This window comes from Neolamprologus multifasciatus, chromosome 7 (genome assembly GCF_963576455.1).
Source record: "Neolamprologus multifasciatus chromosome 7, fNeoMul1.2, whole genome shotgun sequence".
NCBI classification, from domain to species: domain Eukaryota; kingdom Metazoa; phylum Chordata; class Actinopteri; order Cichliformes; family Cichlidae; genus Neolamprologus; species Neolamprologus multifasciatus.
The window spans coordinates 47,913,656-47,934,033 of NC_140445.1; the positions used below are offsets into that span (position 1 = coordinate 47,913,656).

The 20,378-nt window shown below is 40.9% G+C and overlaps 2 protein-coding genes across 2 annotated transcripts; one reads left to right on the forward strand and one right to left on the reverse strand.

The window, feature by feature from the left end:
- Nucleotides 1–1,935: 1,935 nt before the first annotated feature.
- LOC146515168 (interferon-induced transmembrane protein 5-like) lies at nucleotides 1,936–5,273 on the forward strand. Its single transcript, XM_085167038.1, has 2 exons — nucleotides 1,936–2,918; nucleotides 4,404–5,273. The coding sequence occupies exons 1-2, from the start codon at nucleotides 2,712–2,714 to the stop codon at nucleotides 4,623–4,625; spliced, it is 429 nt and encodes a 142-aa protein (XP_085023164.1). The 5' UTR covers nucleotides 1,936–2,711; the 3' UTR covers nucleotides 4,626–5,273.
- Nucleotides 5,274–5,444: 171 nt separating this feature from the next.
- On the reverse strand, nucleotides 5,445–19,463 carry LOC146515169 (uncharacterized). The gene has a single exon (XM_085167036.1). It carries the CDS (start codon nucleotides 15,009–15,011, stop codon nucleotides 13,806–13,808), a length of 1,206 nt encoding a protein of 401 aa, XP_085023162.1. The 5' UTR covers nucleotides 15,012–19,463; the 3' UTR covers nucleotides 5,445–13,805.
- Between the last annotated feature and the right edge of the window lie 915 nt (nucleotides 19,464–20,378).

Here is a 20,378-nt window from a genome sequence, read left to right on the forward strand (position 1 = left end):
AAACATCCAAAATGCAACTAGACTGCAGCAACCCTCTACTGTTAGGTGAGAAGATTTTTCATGAATATTTGGAAACACTGATCTCTCTATTTTGTGGTAAATGAAAACTCAGAAAATAAGCCTGCTACACTTTGGGAGTATTTAAGGGGTACTATTATCTCTTTTAAATCAGCCAGAAGGAAGAGAAACCGGGCTAAGCTCCTTGACTTGGACAAACAAATTAAAGATCTGGATAAAGAGAATGCCCAAATGCCATCCACAATGCTACATAAGAAAATACTGTCTTTAGAATATGAATATAATAATCTACTCTCAGCAAAAATCATTAAAGCCTTTTTGTGCACCAAGTAGAAATACTGAGCTTGGTGACAAATCGCATAAAATACTAGTAAGAAAACTTAGGAAACAAGAACAAGACAGTACAATTCATAAAATTAAAAATAATGCAATTGAGGCTTTAATGGACCCCAGAGACATTAACAATCACTATTTCCAATTGTATCAAAGTTTATATGCTAAACAAAATATAGATTGTGACTCTATGAAAAAGTTATTGGATAGCTGCACTTTTCCAAACCTAGGGGAGGATGAACTCACATGCTTAAACTCAGAAATAACAATAGAGGGGATCAAGAGGGCAATTGCCTCAAGTAAAACCAATAAGGCGCTTGGACCAGATGGCATCCCCAGCGAATTTTATAAGAAATTTAGTGAGATTTTGTGCCCATACCGGCATAAAACATTCACTCAAGCTCTAGCAGATAAAGTCCTCCCTCCCACCCTTACAGAGGCAACTATAACTGTTATTTATAAAAAAGGTAGGAATGCTGAGAATGTTGGTTCTTATCGTCCCATCACCTTGCTAAATCTGGATGGGAAACTATTGTCTAAAGTATTTGCCAGTAGATTAAGCCCCTTTTAACACAGTTAGTACACCCTGATAAAACTGGATTTATACCCCAGAGAAATTTTTTTAATCTCAGGTGATTATTCAACATTATTTACTCCACTGCCAGACCTAAAGAAGAGTTGGCAGTTTTGGCACTCGACGCTGAGAAGGCATTTGACCAGATTGAATGGCCCTAGTTGTTCGAAATATTGGAAAGATTTAAATTGGGGAAGAAATTTATTTCAGTGGTAAGTTTGCTTTATGGCAATCCTCATGCTCGCATTCTTACCAACCAGAATCTATCACTATCCTTTGGCTTATATAGAGCGACAAAACAGGGATCTATTTTTAAAAAAAATACTGATACAACTACTAATAAAATCCCTCCCGCATGCATTCTTGAAAGTAGTGTAGGGACACAGCAAGGTCGTCAGTAAGTTCAAAATAGATCTGTATGTCATCGGCGTAACAGTGGAAGGCGATATTGTATTTTTCAAAGATTGCGCCTAGAGGGAGCAAATACAATGAGAGGAGAATAGGGCCTAAAACCGATCCTTGAGGCACACCACAACAGACCGGAGCGGAGGAAGAGGAGAAGGTACCTAAGTTAACTGATAAGGATCTATCAGCGAGATATGATTTAAACCAGTCGAGGGCGGTGCCTCTAATACCCACAGTGTGCTCAAGTCTTAATAATAAGATGTTATGGTCCACCATATCAAAGGCCGAAGAGAGGTCCAGTAAAACTAGGACCATAGAGCGTCCAGTATCAGTGATTACAAGAATATCATTGAGAACTCTAACCAATGCCGTTTCAGTGCTATGCAATGGCTTAAAAGCAGATTGAAATTTCTCAGCAATATTGTTCAAATATCACTTATTTGATATGTGCAGTTTCCAGCTTTGCTGTGTGTCCTTTCCCATTTGTTAGGCAGGAGGAAACTTGGCTCATTGGTCTTTTAAAACATAGTCTGTTGAGTCTGTTTAATTCCCTTTCAAATGTATATAATCCTTGTGTTTATATCAAAATGATTTTCAAAAAAAAAGAAGAAGAAAACAATGAAAAGGACAAGCACTTGATTCTAAAGCGTATCCTCTTACGCTGGTTAACCCTCTTGTCCAGCATAAATTGGTCAGTGGCCATCTACAGTAGACTGTGGGATCTTCAATGTATGCAACTGTTACAATTTGTTACAAATATTACAATTTGTTTGGCTTCAGCTTAAAAAATAATGTTCAGGTTGGGTAATTGACTTTATTTTATGTAAGAAACGGTGACAGTTCACATGAAAACCAAATGAAATGAACTGAACTAATAGTTATTATATGTTTTAGAAATGTGTCCTGTTGGTTTTGTTAACCCACTCTGTTCCCACCAAGATACAGATGCCTGCCTCAAGACCTCTGGCAGACTCTTCATCAGACATATCAAGGCTTTTCAGCATCATTCAAATGGCCTTTACCTTCACCCAAATCACCACGCACCACCTTCAAATCTCTAGGAAAATTATCGTTTGGATACTTTTCTCAACTACAGTTTATATATTTGGTCTTTCTCTCAGAGAACTGTTTCCCTGTCTTCTTCTCTCTATCTCTATTTCAGTCTCACAGGCTTGACCACATAATGACAGACCTGCAGTGCATTAAAGGACCCTGCCCATGCATGCTCTCCCTGCCACCTCCCTCTTTATGGGCCTTTTTAAGCCTCTTGCATAGAGGGGGGGACTACTCTCAAAACGAGGACCAAGCATCTGGAAGGATAAAAAGCTCACAAAGTTATCTATCCACTTACAGCTAGGATTCCCCTCTCTGAACGCTAACAATGGACAACCATTCCTACAACTTCCCTTCCGACTGCACCCCTCTTACCAACTGCAAATCTGCCCGCAAGCCTGTTGGATCCACTGTAGTGAACATGGGGAACACTGGCAAGAATCCTCCTCGAGACTATCTAGTCTGGTCGCTGTGCAACACCTTGTATGTTAACTTCTGCTGCCTGGGTTTCATGGCGCTCATCTACTCCATCAAGGTGAGGCCTTGTACTCTTTTTCTTTCTTTCCTTTTGAAAATGTTTTACAATCAATTTACAGACATCGAACAAAGAAGGGTCTACATTGTTAACTCAGTCCCAATTAAAACAAATCTTTCTATTAATGTGTGTTTTTTTTTTTACATAAAGTAGCCTTCATTGTTGTCTCCAGTTATTTAAACTCTTTATTAAAACATTTTGAAAACAAAAAAGGCAGGAACTCTTGGATACACTTGATGAAAAAAAATGGATCAATTTCTATGCAGTGTAACACAAGACTTTTGTCAGTCTTGAACAGCTTAATACTAACAAGAACATTGTGTTTCTATAATTGCCTCAGCCTTCTGGAATGAAACTTGGCAGCAAAAGCAAAAGTTGTGCAAAGTTGGCAAGGATACTTGCCAATGGGCAAAAGTCAAGCACCAATGAGTGGCAGCACCTACAATAACATTTCTAAAAGAAGCAGCGGGAACCAGCAATTATATTTTTGACAAATTAAAAGGAGAAAATTGTTTTCTTTTAACCATGTGTAAGTGAGGGTATAAACCGTAAAAGGAGTGGAAAAAACCCTGCATACCCTATCATTTTTAAGGTGTTGTTAAAAAAATTCTTATAAAATGAATATGGAAGCATTCTTCATTTAAAAACTGTACATTATACTTTATTTTTTACAGATTTTTTTATGTGAAACATAAAACAAAACAAAAAACTTAACACATTTTAAAAAGTTAAGAAGTCCTGGAAAATTGCATTTTCAAATCTTGTTTGGAAACACCGCATGACTACCTGGAAATAAAAGTTCCCGAAAATCTCACCACAAAAGGGTGTGTATACCCTTTATTTAATTTTTTTTCTGCATGCACACGGTGCAGCTCAGAATCACAGGGCCACTGGCTCAGCACTCAGATTAAAGACAGTCACTGGTTCCTTGTCTGAGGAGTTAAAAATGGCATAATTGGTATCTTTCTAATGGGCAAGTACTCATGGGAAATTAGAGAGTTGTATGGAAGGCCCTGGCTGGGTTCTTTCCACAATAAATGGATACACTTAGAAGCTATTCAGTCTGCCCTGGGTCAGCACTGAACCAGATCTGTGGGACAAGCTGTCTATAAACAAAAAGATTATCTGTGTTTTACCTTCTTTATTTACAGTGAACTCATATTATCTTTTATATGTAGTGCAGATGAAGCTTTAATGTCTCTAGATGTCCCACAAGTCTTATGAGACTGAGGAGCAGGGGCGTAATTTCCAGGGGGGGTTAAACCCCCCCAATAATCAGACCCGATATATAAATAGGCTGTTCATTTTCTTTACTCATTTCAGTTATTACCAGCAAAATAGTTGCATGTTTAATCATCTGGGAATTTACCCAGATTTTCAGCACAAAGTTACGTTGATGCTGAGGAGTCTTCATATTTAAATTACCAGTTAAAACTGACTACACCAGATTTCTTAATATGAATTTGTCTTCCTGCATCTTTGCAGGCCAGGGACCAAAAGACTCAGGGCAACCTGCAGCTGGCTCAGGAGTGTTCGGACAAGGCCAAATGGTACAACATACTGGCAGCCGGCTGGAACCTTCTCATTCCGCTCCTGGCCATCGTCCTGCTTGTCCTCCTGCTCGTCCACTTGGGCTCGTCTCAGGGCTCTTTCGACTTCCTTGGAGAAGATGGACTCCAAAACTTCCTGAAACTTTTCAGCTGGTAGATGAAGGCAAGAGATAAGAGTGATATGTGAAGAAGGCATTTGATTTAAATCAAGAATATGAAGGCTGACATGAGAATTTATTACACTCCCAACCTAAATGGGAGTCTGGACTTGGGCTGACCTCTCTGCCCCCTAATCAGCGTTAAAATACCATTTTAACTCAAAGGAAATCATATCAGTGCATTTTGAGATGGTCTCAAAAATGCGGAAAAGTAAAGTTAAACTTACAAAAAATAAAAATTAACAACAAACACATTAAGAAAAAGCATAACAGAAATTTCACATATGGGATCTGAAAAACTAATATTAAAATGTCCCCATTTTAATGTCAGCCTTACTAGGATTGGTCAATAGAGATGTGACGCTGACCAAAGACTGAATAAGTATTAGTATTGTATTGAGACTGGGAGCTGAATCAAGTTGAGAGACTGAGCAAGCAGCTACTCTGCATCGTTTTTGTTATTTATTGTATTTATGAGTGAATTTGAATGATCTTTTGTCAGGTTAGAGAAAGAGGGAGAGAGGGAGAGAGAGGAATAGCAGAGAGAACAGGGGGCTGTGGAGCTGATGTCTGAATACCACTAGGATGAGAAATCACTTCACAAAAGGACAATCAACATTCTTCTTGCATTGACAGTCAAATATATTTTATCTCTCAGCAGGCTTTAAATGTTATTAGTCACGACACACATTTATTTTTTATCACTATTCCTGTGATTTTATAAGCATTTTGAATTTCTCTTGCTGTCTTATAAATGAGTTAAATAAACCAGTTACTGTTAACACTGTTAGCACAAAACTTTTATTCTTTTGTTTAAAAAAAAAAACTTTTGCTCAATTCATTAAAGATCTACAAATGCATCTCAGGTCTTTCAGGAACATAGAGGCAAAGAGGCGCTCCATTAAATTGCAGTTTTGCACCTACACCCAACTTTAAAGGTATCATTTTGGGCCTCATATGTAAGCCTGTAGGGTGGTTCTAAGGCAACGGGAAAAGCAGGGTTGTTTTCATAGCAGCTGTGAGCCTGCTGTTTTGCCAATTATATACAGCACATCCTATTTCTGGAAGCTGCACAAATGTGCCCTGCAGTTTTGAGGCAGTGCCGACCACTACAGAGGAGTCAGCACCAATGTGGAGGCCTGCAGTGAAGGGGCAACATGGCTCATTTCCACTCAATCTGCTCTTTGCTCAGGCATTATTACAGACTGAATGGGTGTTGCTCCCTGTTTAGCACTCTGAGACTTCAGAGTCAACATGTTTTTGTTAGTTTACTCTTCTACTGCAGATGGACTCATTAGAACAGCCTTAAAACACCAGTTCTAAACAAATCATTACTTGTTCCAATAATTGGTAATATATCTGACAACATTCTTTCATTTGTTCTAGCGTTGCTTATATTTTAAGGAGTGAAGATTGTAGATACAGATAGAGCAGTATACCATATGGTTCAATTACATTTTATTTACATAGAATCAAATCACAACATTGGTTACCTTAGGATGCCTTATATTATTAGGTAAAGACCATAAAAAAACAAAGATAACTCCCCAAGAATCAAATGACCTATGACCAAGCACTTGACGACAGTGGGAAAGAAAAATACCTTTTAATAGAAAGAAACCTCCAGCAGACGCTGGCTCAGGGAGGGGCAGCCATCTGCATTGACTAGCTGGGGGTTAGGGGAAAGAGACAGGATAAAAGACACACTGTGGCAGAGAACCAGAGATTAATAACAACTAATGATTGTGTGATTGTGGTGTATAAGCACATTAAACACACCCCTCAGCAGCCTAGGCCTATTGCACAGTAACTAAGGATCACCTGATCAAGCCCTGACTATAAGGACATATGTTTGCAACAGCCTTCCAAAAATGACTTACCCTTCCAAGTGTTTTCATGTTCATGTGCTTCATGTATGTTTTTTTTTAGCCACACATGCAATGAATCAAACTTGTGCTTACATATGTAAAATATACACCCACGAATACCTCATGAGCAAATCAGAAACTAGCCTTTCATATAATTCTTCAGAGGCTCTGTTTGCCCTCCTGCAACTCATTTCCACTCTTTGATGATTTGGGTGTCCTGCTCCTACTAACCTCCCACCTTCTGGACTCCCATCATATTAGCAGCTTTTCCTTTGCTAGCAACTTTATTTATACACACCCAAATCACAGCCTGTAGCTTCCAACTTTCTATTTTCCTCTTGTGGTCTGAGAGAAATGCTTACAGATGTCTGACCCATGGAGAATTACAGGATAGGAGGCGGCACTGCATAGGGAGGTGGCGCTAACTTCTCCATACTCTTTCTCGAGTCGCAGCTGAGGCCTGTGGGAGTAAAGACGTGCAGGAGGACTGCATAACCTCGTGCTATCAAGTCAGTCAGGAGACGGAAACACTTCTTAGCAATGAACTTCAGTTGTTGTTGTTTTTTATAGTTGTGTGAAGGTAACTCGCACAGTACAAATTTCATTGCTCAGTGTAACCAATGTATTTTGTGGTGTATATGACAATAAACTTCTTGAATCTTGAATCTCTAACATTTACACTAACCTAAACTGAATCATTAGTTTTCCAATATTGGTTTGTTAGCGTTTTATGTCAAAACCAAACCATAAAACTACCAGTTTATGGCACTGTAACAAAAGTACTTTTACGCAAATTACAACAAGATAAACAACTAAACACTTTTTCAAGACATTTTCTATGAATTAATAAAAACCCCATCATTACCGGACAGTCTTGGCCAATTAACTATCAAATAGTTGAGAGTTTATATCTACTATCAACTTTTTGCTGTAATTTTACACATTTATATTTTTATTTAGGACACAGACATATTTCTTTGCAACAGCAGCTTTTTCTGTCACGGAGAAAAACTGACACATAGTCTTAAAATTATTATTCTTTTTCATACATTAAGATACATTATTACATTGCCACCTGAAGCAAACATTTTCTGGTTCAACATCCGGGCTACAAGGGTACTAACCAGGTGTAGAAATTATGAAGATGCTGTGCTTTTGTGTCGTATTTAGTCTCACTCTGGCTTATCATTTATTTGAGTCTAACCAAAATTGGTGTTCTACAATGTGCTCCAAGATGTATATGATTATGAATATGATTTCTGCACATGACACTGTGGAGAAAAATGTGCTTCAAGTCATTCATAAAGGGTCACATAGTTTCAATAATGTCAGCATTGTCTGTAGGACATGTATCAACGTCACAGCAATCAGGAGTGGTTTATGGAATCCATCGCTGGAGTACGATGACTTCAAAATTTTCCTACAATACAGTACGGTTGCTACGGTACGATCTTCAAAAGTCCAGTACTGGTCATTACAATTCATCATTTACACAGAAGTCAAACTGATTCCCAGATCATTTCTTCTTGTCTCCGTTTTGTAATTCTGTTTCAACTTCAGCTGGTTCACTCATTCTCAGTCTAGACCTCATACCCGGCACTTTTGTTACCAGCGACCTGTCAGAAAAACACATAATTTGTTCCCTTTTCTTGTGAATTTATGAAAAAATATGAGCAATATCACAATTTCACAGGCATAAGATAGTATTCGAAAAGAGTTACTATCCCAAAAATGTAACATATCTTTGCATTGTAGTGTATCTAAAGTTTTAAGGAAACTAAACAAGTTGTAACGTGCGGTGGAGATGAAGCCAGCCGCGGAGGTGTGCAGGTGGATAGCGAATGAGCAACAGCTTCTGACTTTCCAAAAAGTACTCATTTATTTACAATATCAAAAATAAAAGTGCTACCTCTATCACACATTACTAAAGAGCACACTAGTCCGCGTACACACGGGAGCATCCATTACAGGAGGAGTGCGAAGAAGAACAAAAAGGGGGTGACACACCAGTCATGAGACTGGAGGTGCCGCCATGTGGTGATACACTGCATTACAATAGCAACTGTTACATAGTCCCCCCTGGTGAGAAAAAGGCTGTCCTCAGCCGTACACATGTAACGCGGTTGAAGGACCAGGGCGCCTGACTGCAGCTATATAGACAATGAGCTTTCAGAAGTAGTCTCGACTATGGAGCCTGAGTGTGTGAAGAAAACACAGGAAACCAAAAGTAGAGCTCAAAAATATATATATATTGTGTTTGTTATGATAAATATAGAGACAGATATACAAAAAAATATATATGTATAATATATCACAAACAAAATAATGCTAACAATACAAAACAGCTTATCATGTTCCAAAAGGAGGTGGGACGAGGTTTAGTCCAGCATGAGATTTGGTTCAGTTCCATGGACCTGTGATAGGTCACGTGACAACAGTTTTTGTAATTCAGTCCATAGGTTTATGATTCCTACCGCAACATAGCGGTGGTCGGGTGGCTCGCCATCCCGCGCTGATCAGGGCTGATCGCGGGGAAAAAAACCTGACCTAAACAAGGTCAAAAACATAAATTATCATTCACAGAAGAAAATGAAACAGCATTCTATTGCTGTGACAAAATAAATACATAACTCCATAAATAACAAAGTCAAGTAATTAATGCCATGTGTCATACAACAATCAATAAACCATCTTCTCTTATAACGAATCTCATTCAAAATACTATCATAGAAAAACATTATCATGGGTCCCATCAAAGTATATCAGCAATAAAGCTAATAAACATTATCCACAGTTATTCAGATATATTTACAAAACTCATTTAATCACAGATGTTGCGCAACAGATTCAATAATCTAAATGGATTTTAACTCAATGCAAAATCTCATAGGCCGTTTTGGCATTTCATCAGAAAAGTAACAAAAAACATCCAAAACGGACAAAACTACAGAAATCAAATCACTCGTTCAACTCTAGATACGTTAATTCAAAATTCGGCCATAGTAGAATAAACAAAGACAACAATATTCAATGAATAAAACCAGTAATTCAACTTACTGTCGCTAGCCTAGCATCAGCTTACCGGCATTTTAGGATGTGCGACCGCCGCTCCGCATTTACAGTGATTGCGACCGAACAAAACAAACAAATAACTCACCGTTGAGTTGATTGTGAGGTAGTGTAAAGATGAATGAATCGGCCGGGTTATTGCACGCGGTCAACTAGTATGCAGTGTAAAATTTGTCAATATCTGACAAGTACGCCAACCACAGGGACAACAGCAGCCAGGGAAGCAGGGAAGATGCAGCTGATTGACCCGGAAGTTATATGGGGTTCATTCCCGCCACAATAAAGGGACTAGCGGAAGTGGGGACAGAAGTCACCGTGGTTACACACAACTGAAAAAGCACACACCACACCTAACAGTACCCTATACATAGAGGTTACAGCTAAGATTGGTGCACACACACAGGGCAAAAGACCATTTAAAAATGAAATTGGTGAAAATAAGACGAATATGTACAGTGGAAAATCAGTTTTCTTAGTTTTTCATTTTTTTTAATTTTTTTTTTAAGTAAATGCCAAGAATGAACCTTAACGCATTAAAGAGCCATAAAACTGGATTAAGTAGAGCAAACAGAAACATCTACATATCATGACTCAAAATAGCAATGCAACAAGGCAGCATCAAACAGGTTTAACCAAAACATTTCACTTCAGATCAAGCCTGGTTGTGTGAAAATCATTAGTCCATCTTTTGTTGCTCCAGCCAGACGTAACTCTGGGGCAACGTCTGGGCCTGAGATTGTAATGTCCACCAGCAGCTGGGTGCTGGACAGCTCTGGGTGAAAGACTGTCTGAAACAGCTCCCACACCAGAAGAAGAGTCAATGTCCGGTAAATCAAAGGGGAGTGGCTCAGAGTCAATGTCAGTGTCTGCAGGAGGGCCAGGGTGGGCCTGAGAGTCAGAGTTCAGATCCTCTGCGGTCTCTCTCCCAGCAGGCGATGAAACAGAATGTTCTTTGGAAGTGAGAGAGTCCCAGGTATGGAACGGTTGCATGTTCACAACATGATAAACACCTGCATCCACACCGGAGTCCACCCAAGTGAGCCTGTAATTAACATCACTGAGTCTCTGAGATACACACAATGGTCCCTCAAACAGTGGTGCAAGTTTAGCAGTAAAGTTAGACTGAGCGTCTGACCTGGGGTGCGTCTTAACTCTCACAAGGTCACCAACACGAAACGTGGCATGTCTCAAGTCATAGTAATGTTTTTGTCTGTCATGGCTATAGTCCAGAGCTGCTTTGGCGTGGTCGTCAGCTTCCTGCAGGGAGGCTCTCAGAGTCTCAGGGTAAGGCACACCTGGTTCATCAACACCTGCTGTAGAAGGCTGAGTGATAAGGTCAAGCGGGGTGTCTAACTCACGACCATAAAGCATCATGGCAGGAGTCATACCTGTACTGTCATGGGGGGCGGTACGCAGAGCAAAGCAAATCTGAGGGAGAAACCTGTCCCATGATGTGTGCTTATCACCTACATAAGCGCGGATTGCAGTTTTCAGAGTCCGGTTGACGCGTTCAGTAGCATTTGTCTGAGGGTGATATGCCGTAGTGAGTCTGTGCACCGAGCCTAAGGCAGAAACAACATGTTCAAAAAGCTCACTCACAAAAGGAGACCCTCTGTCAGAAATCAGGTGAGTGGGTGTACCATGTCTAGCAAAAATGTCAGTGACGAATTTACCAGCTGCTTCCTGAGATGTAGCTTCTTTGACAGCGCTGGCTTCAACCCATTTAGTCAAATAGTCAACAAACACGATCAAATAAGCATTACCAGTAGGGGTGTGGGGAAGTGGCCCAACAAAATCCACACCCACATACTCCCAGGGTTTCTGGGGGACAATGGGAACCATAAGACCGGCTGCTTTTTTCTGACTTGGCTTGGTGAGTTGGCACACTGAGCATGAAATCACATAGCGTTTCACATCAGCTGCCATTTTGGGCCAGAAAAACCTAAAACGCAGTCTAGCCAATGTCTTAGAAACACCCAAGTGACCTGCTGTGGGGTGGTCGTGGTAATAGTCCAGCAAGGTGCCTCTCATGGAAGTAGGGGCAAACAGTTTCAGCTCTTTCAAAGGGTGCAAAGGACAAGTGGATTTGGGGTCTCTGTAATACAAAAGAGAGTCATACACAACATACTGTAACAAGGTGGCATTGTCCGAGCTGTTCAGAGAGTCTGCTTCAATGTCTCTGAGGAGTGGACCTGTGACATGATCGTCTAACTGCAGCTGTCTCAATTGTGAATGGTCAGCCAGAATGACGGGGGCAGAGTACGAATGTCCAGGCTGCCCATGACAGCATGATCTGGTAAAAGATCAGTCGGTCTGTCACAGGTCAGAGGCAAAGGGTTGCGTGACAGTGCGTCGGGAACTTTGTTTTGTGCACTATTGTGAAATCAAAGTCCTGCAAACGAAGTGACCAGTGGGCGAGTCGGCCTGTTGGGTTTTGACGAGACATGAGCCACCTGAGACTGTTGTGGTCAGTGAAGATGGTAACATGAACACCTTCAACATATGGGCGGAAGTGTTCCAGAGCCCATATCACAGCAAGGCACTCCTTCTCTGAAGTGCAGTAGGGGAGTTCAGCTTTGTGAAGGGAGCGACTAGCAAAAGCCACAACATACTCACGACCCTTGTCATCCTTTTGCATCAACGCTGCCCCGAGACCAATGTCACACGCATCTGCGTGAATGGAAAAGGGACGGTTGAAGTCCGGAAATGACAGGACCGGGGCTGATGTGACATGGTCTTTCAAAGTGTCCATGGCACTTTGACAGCTGTCGTCCCAGCGGAAAGCATTGTCCTTTCTGGTGATGGCGTGAAGAGGTTCGGCATGGCGGGCATAATTCTGAATGAAGCGCCGATAATAGCCAGTCAAGCCAAGGAACTGACGGACGTGTTTGACCGAGGTTGGGGTATCAAACTCCTTAACCGCCTTTACTTTGTCTGGATCGGGCTTAACACCTGATGATGTGATGCGGTACCCGAGAAAGGTGAATTCATCGAGGCAGAATTGGCACTTTTTGAGCTTCAATGACAAGCCAGCAGCTTGGAGTCTGCCCAGCACCTCCTCAAGATCCACCAAGTGCTGTTCAAAGGTAGGTGAGGCGATAACAATGTCATCCAGGTAGACTGCGCACGTTTTGTAAATGAGGCCAGAAAGCACAGAGTTCATGAGTCTCTGAAAAGTTGCAGGTGCGTTGCAGAGCCCAAAGGGCAGCACCCGAACCTGGAAGAGACCGCAGTGAGAGATGAAGGCAGTTTTAGGCTTCGAGTCCTCTGCTACAGCAACCTGCCAATAGCCTCGCGCTAAGTCCAATGTTGAGACAAACTTTCCCCGTGCCAGAAAGTCCAAAGACTCATCTACACGAGGCAGGGGATAAGAGTCTTTTTGGGTAACTTGGTTGAGCCCTCGAACGTCCACACAAAACCTTGGTTCTGCGGCCGCTCTATTTACAATGACTACAGGAGCTGCCCAAGGGCTTGTGGAAGGTTCAATGATGTTGTCCTTCAACATTTGTTGCACTTGTTCTTCAATCACACGTTTCTTAGCAGGTGACGTGCGGTAGGGTGGGAGATTGACAGGTGTTGCATTGCCAGTCTCTATGGCGTGCTCAGTGAGAGCCGTTCGACCAAGTTGACCATCAAACAAGGAGCTAAACTTGCTGAGCAGATTGAGTAAAGCATCCTTGTTGTTCTCTGAGAGACTTGCTTCAGACAGTTTGGCTGTTAAGTCTGAGCGAATCAAGTACAAAGACATCAGTGTTCCAGGTGAATGTGAGTAATCATTTTGAAGGTCCTCTTCATCGTCTGCGAGCGGGCAGGGGATGTCCTCAATGTAGACTGTTCTAGTGGGAATGTGAATAGAAACAGAAGCTCTTGCCATAAAATCCATTCCCAGAATGAAAGGAGAGGACAAATCTGGTATTATTGCAAAACGCTGGTAAAAGTTCTTGTTCATGAATCCAATATTGAGCCAAATAACACCCTCAGGGATACAGGGAGCATTATTGGCGAGGTTAACTGCAGGACCATTCCACTCACTTGTGTTTCTAGGGTAAGAGTCATTTACTTGAATGAGATCTGTTCGTACAGCCGAGAGGGAAGCACCCGTGTCGAGGGTAGCATCCACAGATGAAGCATTGAAGTTCACTTTCGTTCTTAGTGGGGTATTCCAGTGGACTTGTGAAAAATTGTCTTCCAAGTGTCCAAGACTGTGTCCACCCTGTAGTGAATCGGGCGTGTGAGGCTCCGTTAGTAACTGGGGGAAGGTTGGCCTCTGTGAAATGTCCTCCCCCCCCTGTAGCTTCCCGACTGCCTGTATTGTGGCTGGGATGTGGTGCTGCTTAATTCCACCTTTTCATGGCCAGGGTCAGAGGGGCCAGGTGCCGGCAATGGCTGGACTGGGCCATGCCTAGCGGCGTTTGAGGCTCGTTGTGGCAAATGAGGTTGGGTGTTACAGTTTGGGCAGGTGCGTGTAGTGAACCCTGGCTGAGAGCATTTGAAGCAGTAAGGTTCAGGCTTATAGTTGTCTTTGCCACATAAAGCAGGCTGTGGTCTTTGTGGTCCAAGCACTGAGTGAAGCTCATGAGCATGTAGCAGCAGGTCCATTACAGAAGTGACATTAGCGCCATACAGGGCAACTCTGTATTTTTCAAGAGCATGTTTAATAATCAGGTCGATTCTGTCTTTTTCAGGTGGAGGACTCTTCAGTTTGTCAAACTCACTCAACATGTGAGCAACAAAGGTTGGGAGCGGTTCGTCCTGAGCCTGAACACGATCCAAAATTCCTCTCAGGATGCGTTCTTGGTTGTCGGAGGGCAGAAAAACTGTCTTAAATAGTTGACAGAGTTGAGCCCATGATGTGATGTGGGAGCTCCATGCCTTGAACCATTTCCCGGGCTCTTTTGCAAGAAAGTGTGGCAGTTCGTTTAGCAATTGCCCATTGGTTAGGTTCAATGAGGCTTTGTATGTGCCAACTGCATTTAACCAGGCCTCAGGTTGCACTTTGCCATCCCCAGCATACACAGGAGGCTCCAGTTTGGCGTGATGTAAAGCTGCCGCAATCACTCTGGAAGTGCTGCTGAGCTCAAGTGAGTGAGATGGGAGGAAAGGATTTGTAGGTTGAAATGGGTTGCTGGGCAGGAACGGATTGGTACTGTTGGTGGGTTCAGTTTTGTCCCTCGTAGGAACATGAGGTGTTGATGTGGCCATTGGGAAAACAGGAGACTGTGGGACTGCAGGAGGGGGAGAGTTCCCTGTTGCGAGTTGATCCCACTGCTTTAGTAAACTCTGCTGTATGTTCAGTGAGTCACGTAAACAATCACTAAGCTTATTCACCTCAGTTCTTAACTCCACCACTTGTTGGCTAAGGCTAGGAGTCACATTTTCAACTATCTGGCACATAGGTAACGAGGTAAGTTCCATGTCTGAGTCAGAGTCGTCTAGGTAGTGTGCCATTGCGATTAAAAAAAAAAGCCGCTCCAGGGCACAGCGCAGTTATTGATATAGCAGTAAAAGAGTCAGCTAGGTCAGACTAGAAAGACAAAACTGCAAAAATGCCATTCAAGATTAAATTTAGAAAAAACACAAATAAAATTTCGCCCAACAACTGAAATTAGGCTGGAGTGATCAGAACCATGTTATTACAATAGCATGTCTGCAACACTAGAGCTCAATGCAAGATTAGTTTTAAATCGTTTCGTTATACTGAGCCGAAGACCAGCACCAACGGTTGTAGTCGGCCAAGTTATCACTTACTTGTGCTACAGTCAGTCTAGTCTCAGCAGAGGGAAAAGGGAATGAAAAGCCAGCAGAAATGTTCATGTCCAGGCTCTCCACAGAAGAATTAATCCTTAGAAGACGAGACCAACAGCACGTCCAAATAACAGATCCACAGAGTCCATTCGCGTCGCGGAGTCAGCTTCTCTCTTTTTCTTTCTCCCAAACGGAGCAGCGACACACCGCGGTATCCAGAAATTAGTCGGGTCCCACCTGAGCTGAGGCTGTGGCCATGGCTGGGGGAAACGTCCAAGCGTCCGTAAAAGTGGGGGGATTTCCGAGACAGTTCACGTGCTAGAAGAGAAGAATCCTCGGCGGGATACAAAAATCGTCTGAAGTCCAAGGGGGAAAAGTTCGGGCGCCAGTTGTAACGTGCGGTGGAGATGAAGCCAGCCGCGGAGGTGTGCAGGTGGATAGCGAATGAGCAACAGCGTCTGACTTTCCAAAAAGTACTCATTTATTTACAATATCAAAAATAAAAGTGCTACCTCTACCACACATTACTAAAGAGCACACTAATCCGCGTACACACGGGAGCATCCATTACAGGAGGAGTGCGAAGAAGAACAAAAAGGGGGTGACACACCAGTCATGAGACAGGAGGCGCCGCCATGTGGTGATACACTGCATTACAATAGCAACTGTTACAAAGTGGAGGACAAAAGAACATGTGACAATCCAAAACTATTTAAAGCAGATTAAAAGTCATATCCTTCAAAGAAAAAAAAGAAGAAAAAGAAGCTAATTTCAGTTCAATTCATCTCAGTTCAAATTGCCATTGATATGTTTGGAGGAAGTCTATGGAACGCCAGGACTGCCATAATGAATTAATTAAATACACCATTAAATAATTAATTAAATGTGGCAATAATTAATTAAAATTGGAATTAATTAATTAAATAAATAGTTATGACACATGTAATTAATTAATTATTGACACATTTAATTAATTATTTATGTATTTCACATTTTAATTAATTATTGACACAATTAATTAATTATTGACACATTTAATTAATTATTTATGTATTTCACATTTTAATTAATTATTGACACATTTAATTAATTATTTAATGATATATTTATTTATTTCATTTTGGCAGTCCTGGCACCTGGCTCTCATCATGAATTAATTTTATCTGTCAACCTCACCCATCAAATGCAGGGGGCGGGGTTAACGCTGCCCATGCAGCTTCTCTAACATTTGATTGGTTGCCATGCAAAGTAAGTCAAAACAGGTCGATCCTAGATAATCGATTGCTTGTGTAGACTTGGGCCAGCCAGGTATCCCAGAATGGATTTCAAATCACAGGCAGCAATGTTGGTGGTGTAGTTTTAAAATACCCCGTTTTTCTGTCACCAACTACACTTTTAACAGTGTTTTAGCTGCGAATGTCGCGCTGTAATCTTCACATGTCCGGTCAGGTTGTCAACATAGAACATGTTTGCAAAGGTGCTCAGATGTTTTCAGAGATTTCAGTAGCTCTGCTAACAGTCAGCATGCAGAGTGCACCGAGGGGGTTACGTTAACCGGTTTGTTTACATATTCCACTCTCCGTGTTCCACGTGTTGCATTCGCAGATTCTCATTTTCACCGAACGATCGTCTCTTTCCGCCTGGTCTTGTGTCTCTGTGCTTCTGTAACATAAAGAACGAGCTGACATTTTTCTCACGAAACCAGCGATCAGCTCAACAGGCCCTCAGTTTACCTGCATGCATCCTCCTCCTCACCTGTCAGCTGTTTAACACCTGCTGCTAATTCAAGAAACACGCCCACGTTACCTGGTTATAGTCACAGTTTAACTGGGCAGCCGGTGCTCGATATTATGCAACGTCAGCACATTTTTCTGCACAAGATAAGTAAATATAGTTTTTCCCGAGCGCAGAGCTGCTGGAGCTTGTTTCCCAACAGAGCACTTTATAGGCGAACCCACTTCATCAGCGGCTGATGTCCAATCATCGGCACACAGCTTTGAAACCTCACCTGAGTTTTAGCTCTCAGTGGTTAAACGCTGGACTTAATTCACTCAGGTTCTGTCTGTCGGTCACGTTTACTTCGCTGTTTTATTTACAACTGAGCAAATCGGTTTGGCTGAGGTTAAAGTTACGTTTCATAACTGCACAGTTTTACAGACGTTTAATGGTTCACTGGCACATGTGTTAGACTGAACCATTCGCTTTTCTTTATCTGGTGTGTTTTGGATTTAACAGTGAATTTTGAGATTAAACTGACTTTTAAAATGTTTTTATACAAAGAGGAAAGAGAAGGCGCATTTCCACCGAAAGGAGCAGAGTTTCCAACTACATGTTCATAATGCAGACTGCAACCTGGACAGAAATATTATATCATCTGTTTTTTAATAGTTATTCAACTGTATTCTAGGCACCAGCGATCTGTTAGAATTTTTAGAGTTTACTTAACTAAAAATAAATGAGGTTAACATATAATTTGTGTGATTTATTCTCTCTCTCTCTCTTTTTATTCATTTATTTATTTTTTTGCTTTTTCGGTCAAGTTATGTTTAACTGTCAAAGGTTTGTTACAAACTATGAAACACATGGTGCAGACTTCTGGATGTTAGAAGAAAACTAATACTGCTCATGAATGAGACTAAAGGCAGGAAGGTGTCCTTTAAAACTAAACATGTTAGTAGGACTTTAGTATTTATATCATAGTTTATGAAATAGCACGTGTATTTCAGTAATAGCCTACTGATTTCAGTGTAGTGGTGAACAGTCACACAGCTCACGTGGGTGTTATCTGTGATACTCCTTAACTATCATTTATCCAGGTTAACTTCAGTTAACTCTGAGCGGCTGGATCGACGGAGGTCAGACAACAATTTTACATGTATGATCTTAAAACAGGACACAGCCATTATCCGTCCTGGCCTCATATCAAATGTGAACGCAGACTGAGTCTATGTTTGACGTTTGCTTTATATCTAATCTTCCTCTCAAACATTTAAACAGCAGCGAGTCTGCAGCTGAGGGAACACAAACTCAAATTGTCGGAACAGGTTTGATCGTTTCTTGCGTTCATTTGGTAATTTATTAAATGTATAACTGTTATAACTGCTGAGTCTCTTACGCTGATGAAAATGCAGAAAACACAGATCACGAACACCTGTTCAACCAATCGCTTTCATTCCACTTTGACAAACTGACGGTTCATCTCTGTTACAGTGTTGCGTTAGACTGCTATATTTTTGTGTTCTTTATGCTGTAGATTTTCACGTCTCTGGAATAGTTGGCAGTATTAAGGATGCTTTTCTGTAAAATCATATTGATATGACCCGTGAATTATTTGTAGATGACAGTTAGATTAGTCAGCTGGGAAACTCTGGGTTAACTCATAGAGCTGAAGATATCGTGGACATGCTGACCTCGCTCTGTGGTGTACAGGTCCGTTTACCCTCATGATTAATATTCACAATAAAAATATTAGCCGAACATCATGAAGTCTGTATGTGTGTCATAGTTTCGAACAACCTTTGTACAGTTAAAGCAGTTACTACATGAGGAAACACCAACGTTATCTCTTTTATGCGTTTATACACAGGTCACGCTGATTACTGAACAAAAACCCAAAGATCAGCTGTTAATCGAATTTATTTGCTCTCTCTCCTCCTTAAACATGTTTTTAATGTTAGTTATAATTCAGAATTGGCGACTGAAACACGTAGGACACATAAGAACATCAGGAAATAAAACCCTGATAAATATAACCTCAGTAAAAGAAGTCCGTGTCAGCGGGGGTTATTACAGCTGTGTACCGGGGCCTGAGCTTTGTCGGTGGTAATAACAGCTCGATCGCTTGCGAGGCGAGCGGGTCTATCCACGCTTTGCCGTGAGATTGGGCAGACATCTCCGAAATCATCGAAGCACTTTTACAAAGAGGCTGTATCTTGAGAAACCGACCAGACACATGAAGATTAAACCACTACATTCTCGGCTAAAAAAATATTAAAACTGTATTTGGTGACACACACAAACAGGGTTTTTCAAAGTTCAGTTCTGTTAGTTTCCACATGCTGGTTGTTGTGTGCTAAAAACAATGGCTACCAGGCCAAAGCAATGGTTTTGAGTTGATCAGCGTTAACCCCGCCCCCTGAGTTTGATGGGTGAGGTTGAAAATGAAATAAATAAATATATCATTAAATAATTAATTAAATGTGTCAATAATTAATTAAAATGTGAAATACATAGATAATTAATTAAATGTGTCAATAAATAATTAATTAAATGTGTCAATAATTAATTAAATGTGTCAATAATTAATTAAAATGTGAAATACATAAATAATTAATTAAATGTGTCAATAATTAATTAATTACATGTGTCATAACTATTTATTTAATTAATTAATTCCAATTTTAATTAATTATTGCCACATTTAATTAATTATTTAATGGTGTATTTAATTAATTCATTATGGCAGTCCTGGCGTTCCAGAGGAAGTCAGGGGAGAGGTACAACAGTGAGTGTCTACAGCCATCTAGACAGGGTGGAGGCTCTGTCATATTGGGGCTCCATTTCAGCCACTGTTGTTGGGGAAAACCTCTCAAAACCTGCTTATTAGTCAAAGTGATTCCGACATCATCTGTTCTTGCGAAGTAAAGACAATATTTTGCAATATCTGGCACTCAATAAGGGCTCTTCCTGGACCTGATCACACCTTGGCCTAAGGCTGATCGCATTTTTCTAAGAAACTGTGTGGCTGAATCAAAAGGACGTGACTATAAATAAAGCTTTATTCACGGGTTTTAAGTAAACATTTTCATTCCATGCTTTTTCTGCATGTACCATCAGCATTAAGATGCATTTATTTAAAAGGTAATGTTTTTTTTTTTTTTGCACTTTTGCTCTTGAAAAGCACCCTGTGTATGAAAGCATTGCTTAAAATAACGAACTGTCCAATATTTCCTGTTAAATAGTAATATATGTTGTTTTATTATTAAATAAGTTGTATAAAGATTACATTTTTTCTTTAAGCCCGTGATTGGGGAGTTGCATATACTGGTGCAGGACAGCAGTTTTCAGCGG

Excerpts from the sequence above, each read along its gene's own strand:
- LOC146515169 (XM_085167036.1), bottom strand. The coding sequence starts at position 15,011 with ATGGCACACTACCTAGACGACTCTGACTCAGACATGGAACTTACCTCG.
- LOC146515168 (XM_085167038.1), top strand. The coding sequence starts at position 2,712 with ATGGACAACCATTCCTACAACTTCCCTTCCGACTGCACCCCTCTTACC. Across the intron at positions 2,919-4,403 it reads CGCTCATCTACTCCATCAAG|GCCAGGGACCAAAAGACTCA; the intron begins GTGAGGCCTTGT and ends GCATCTTTGCAG.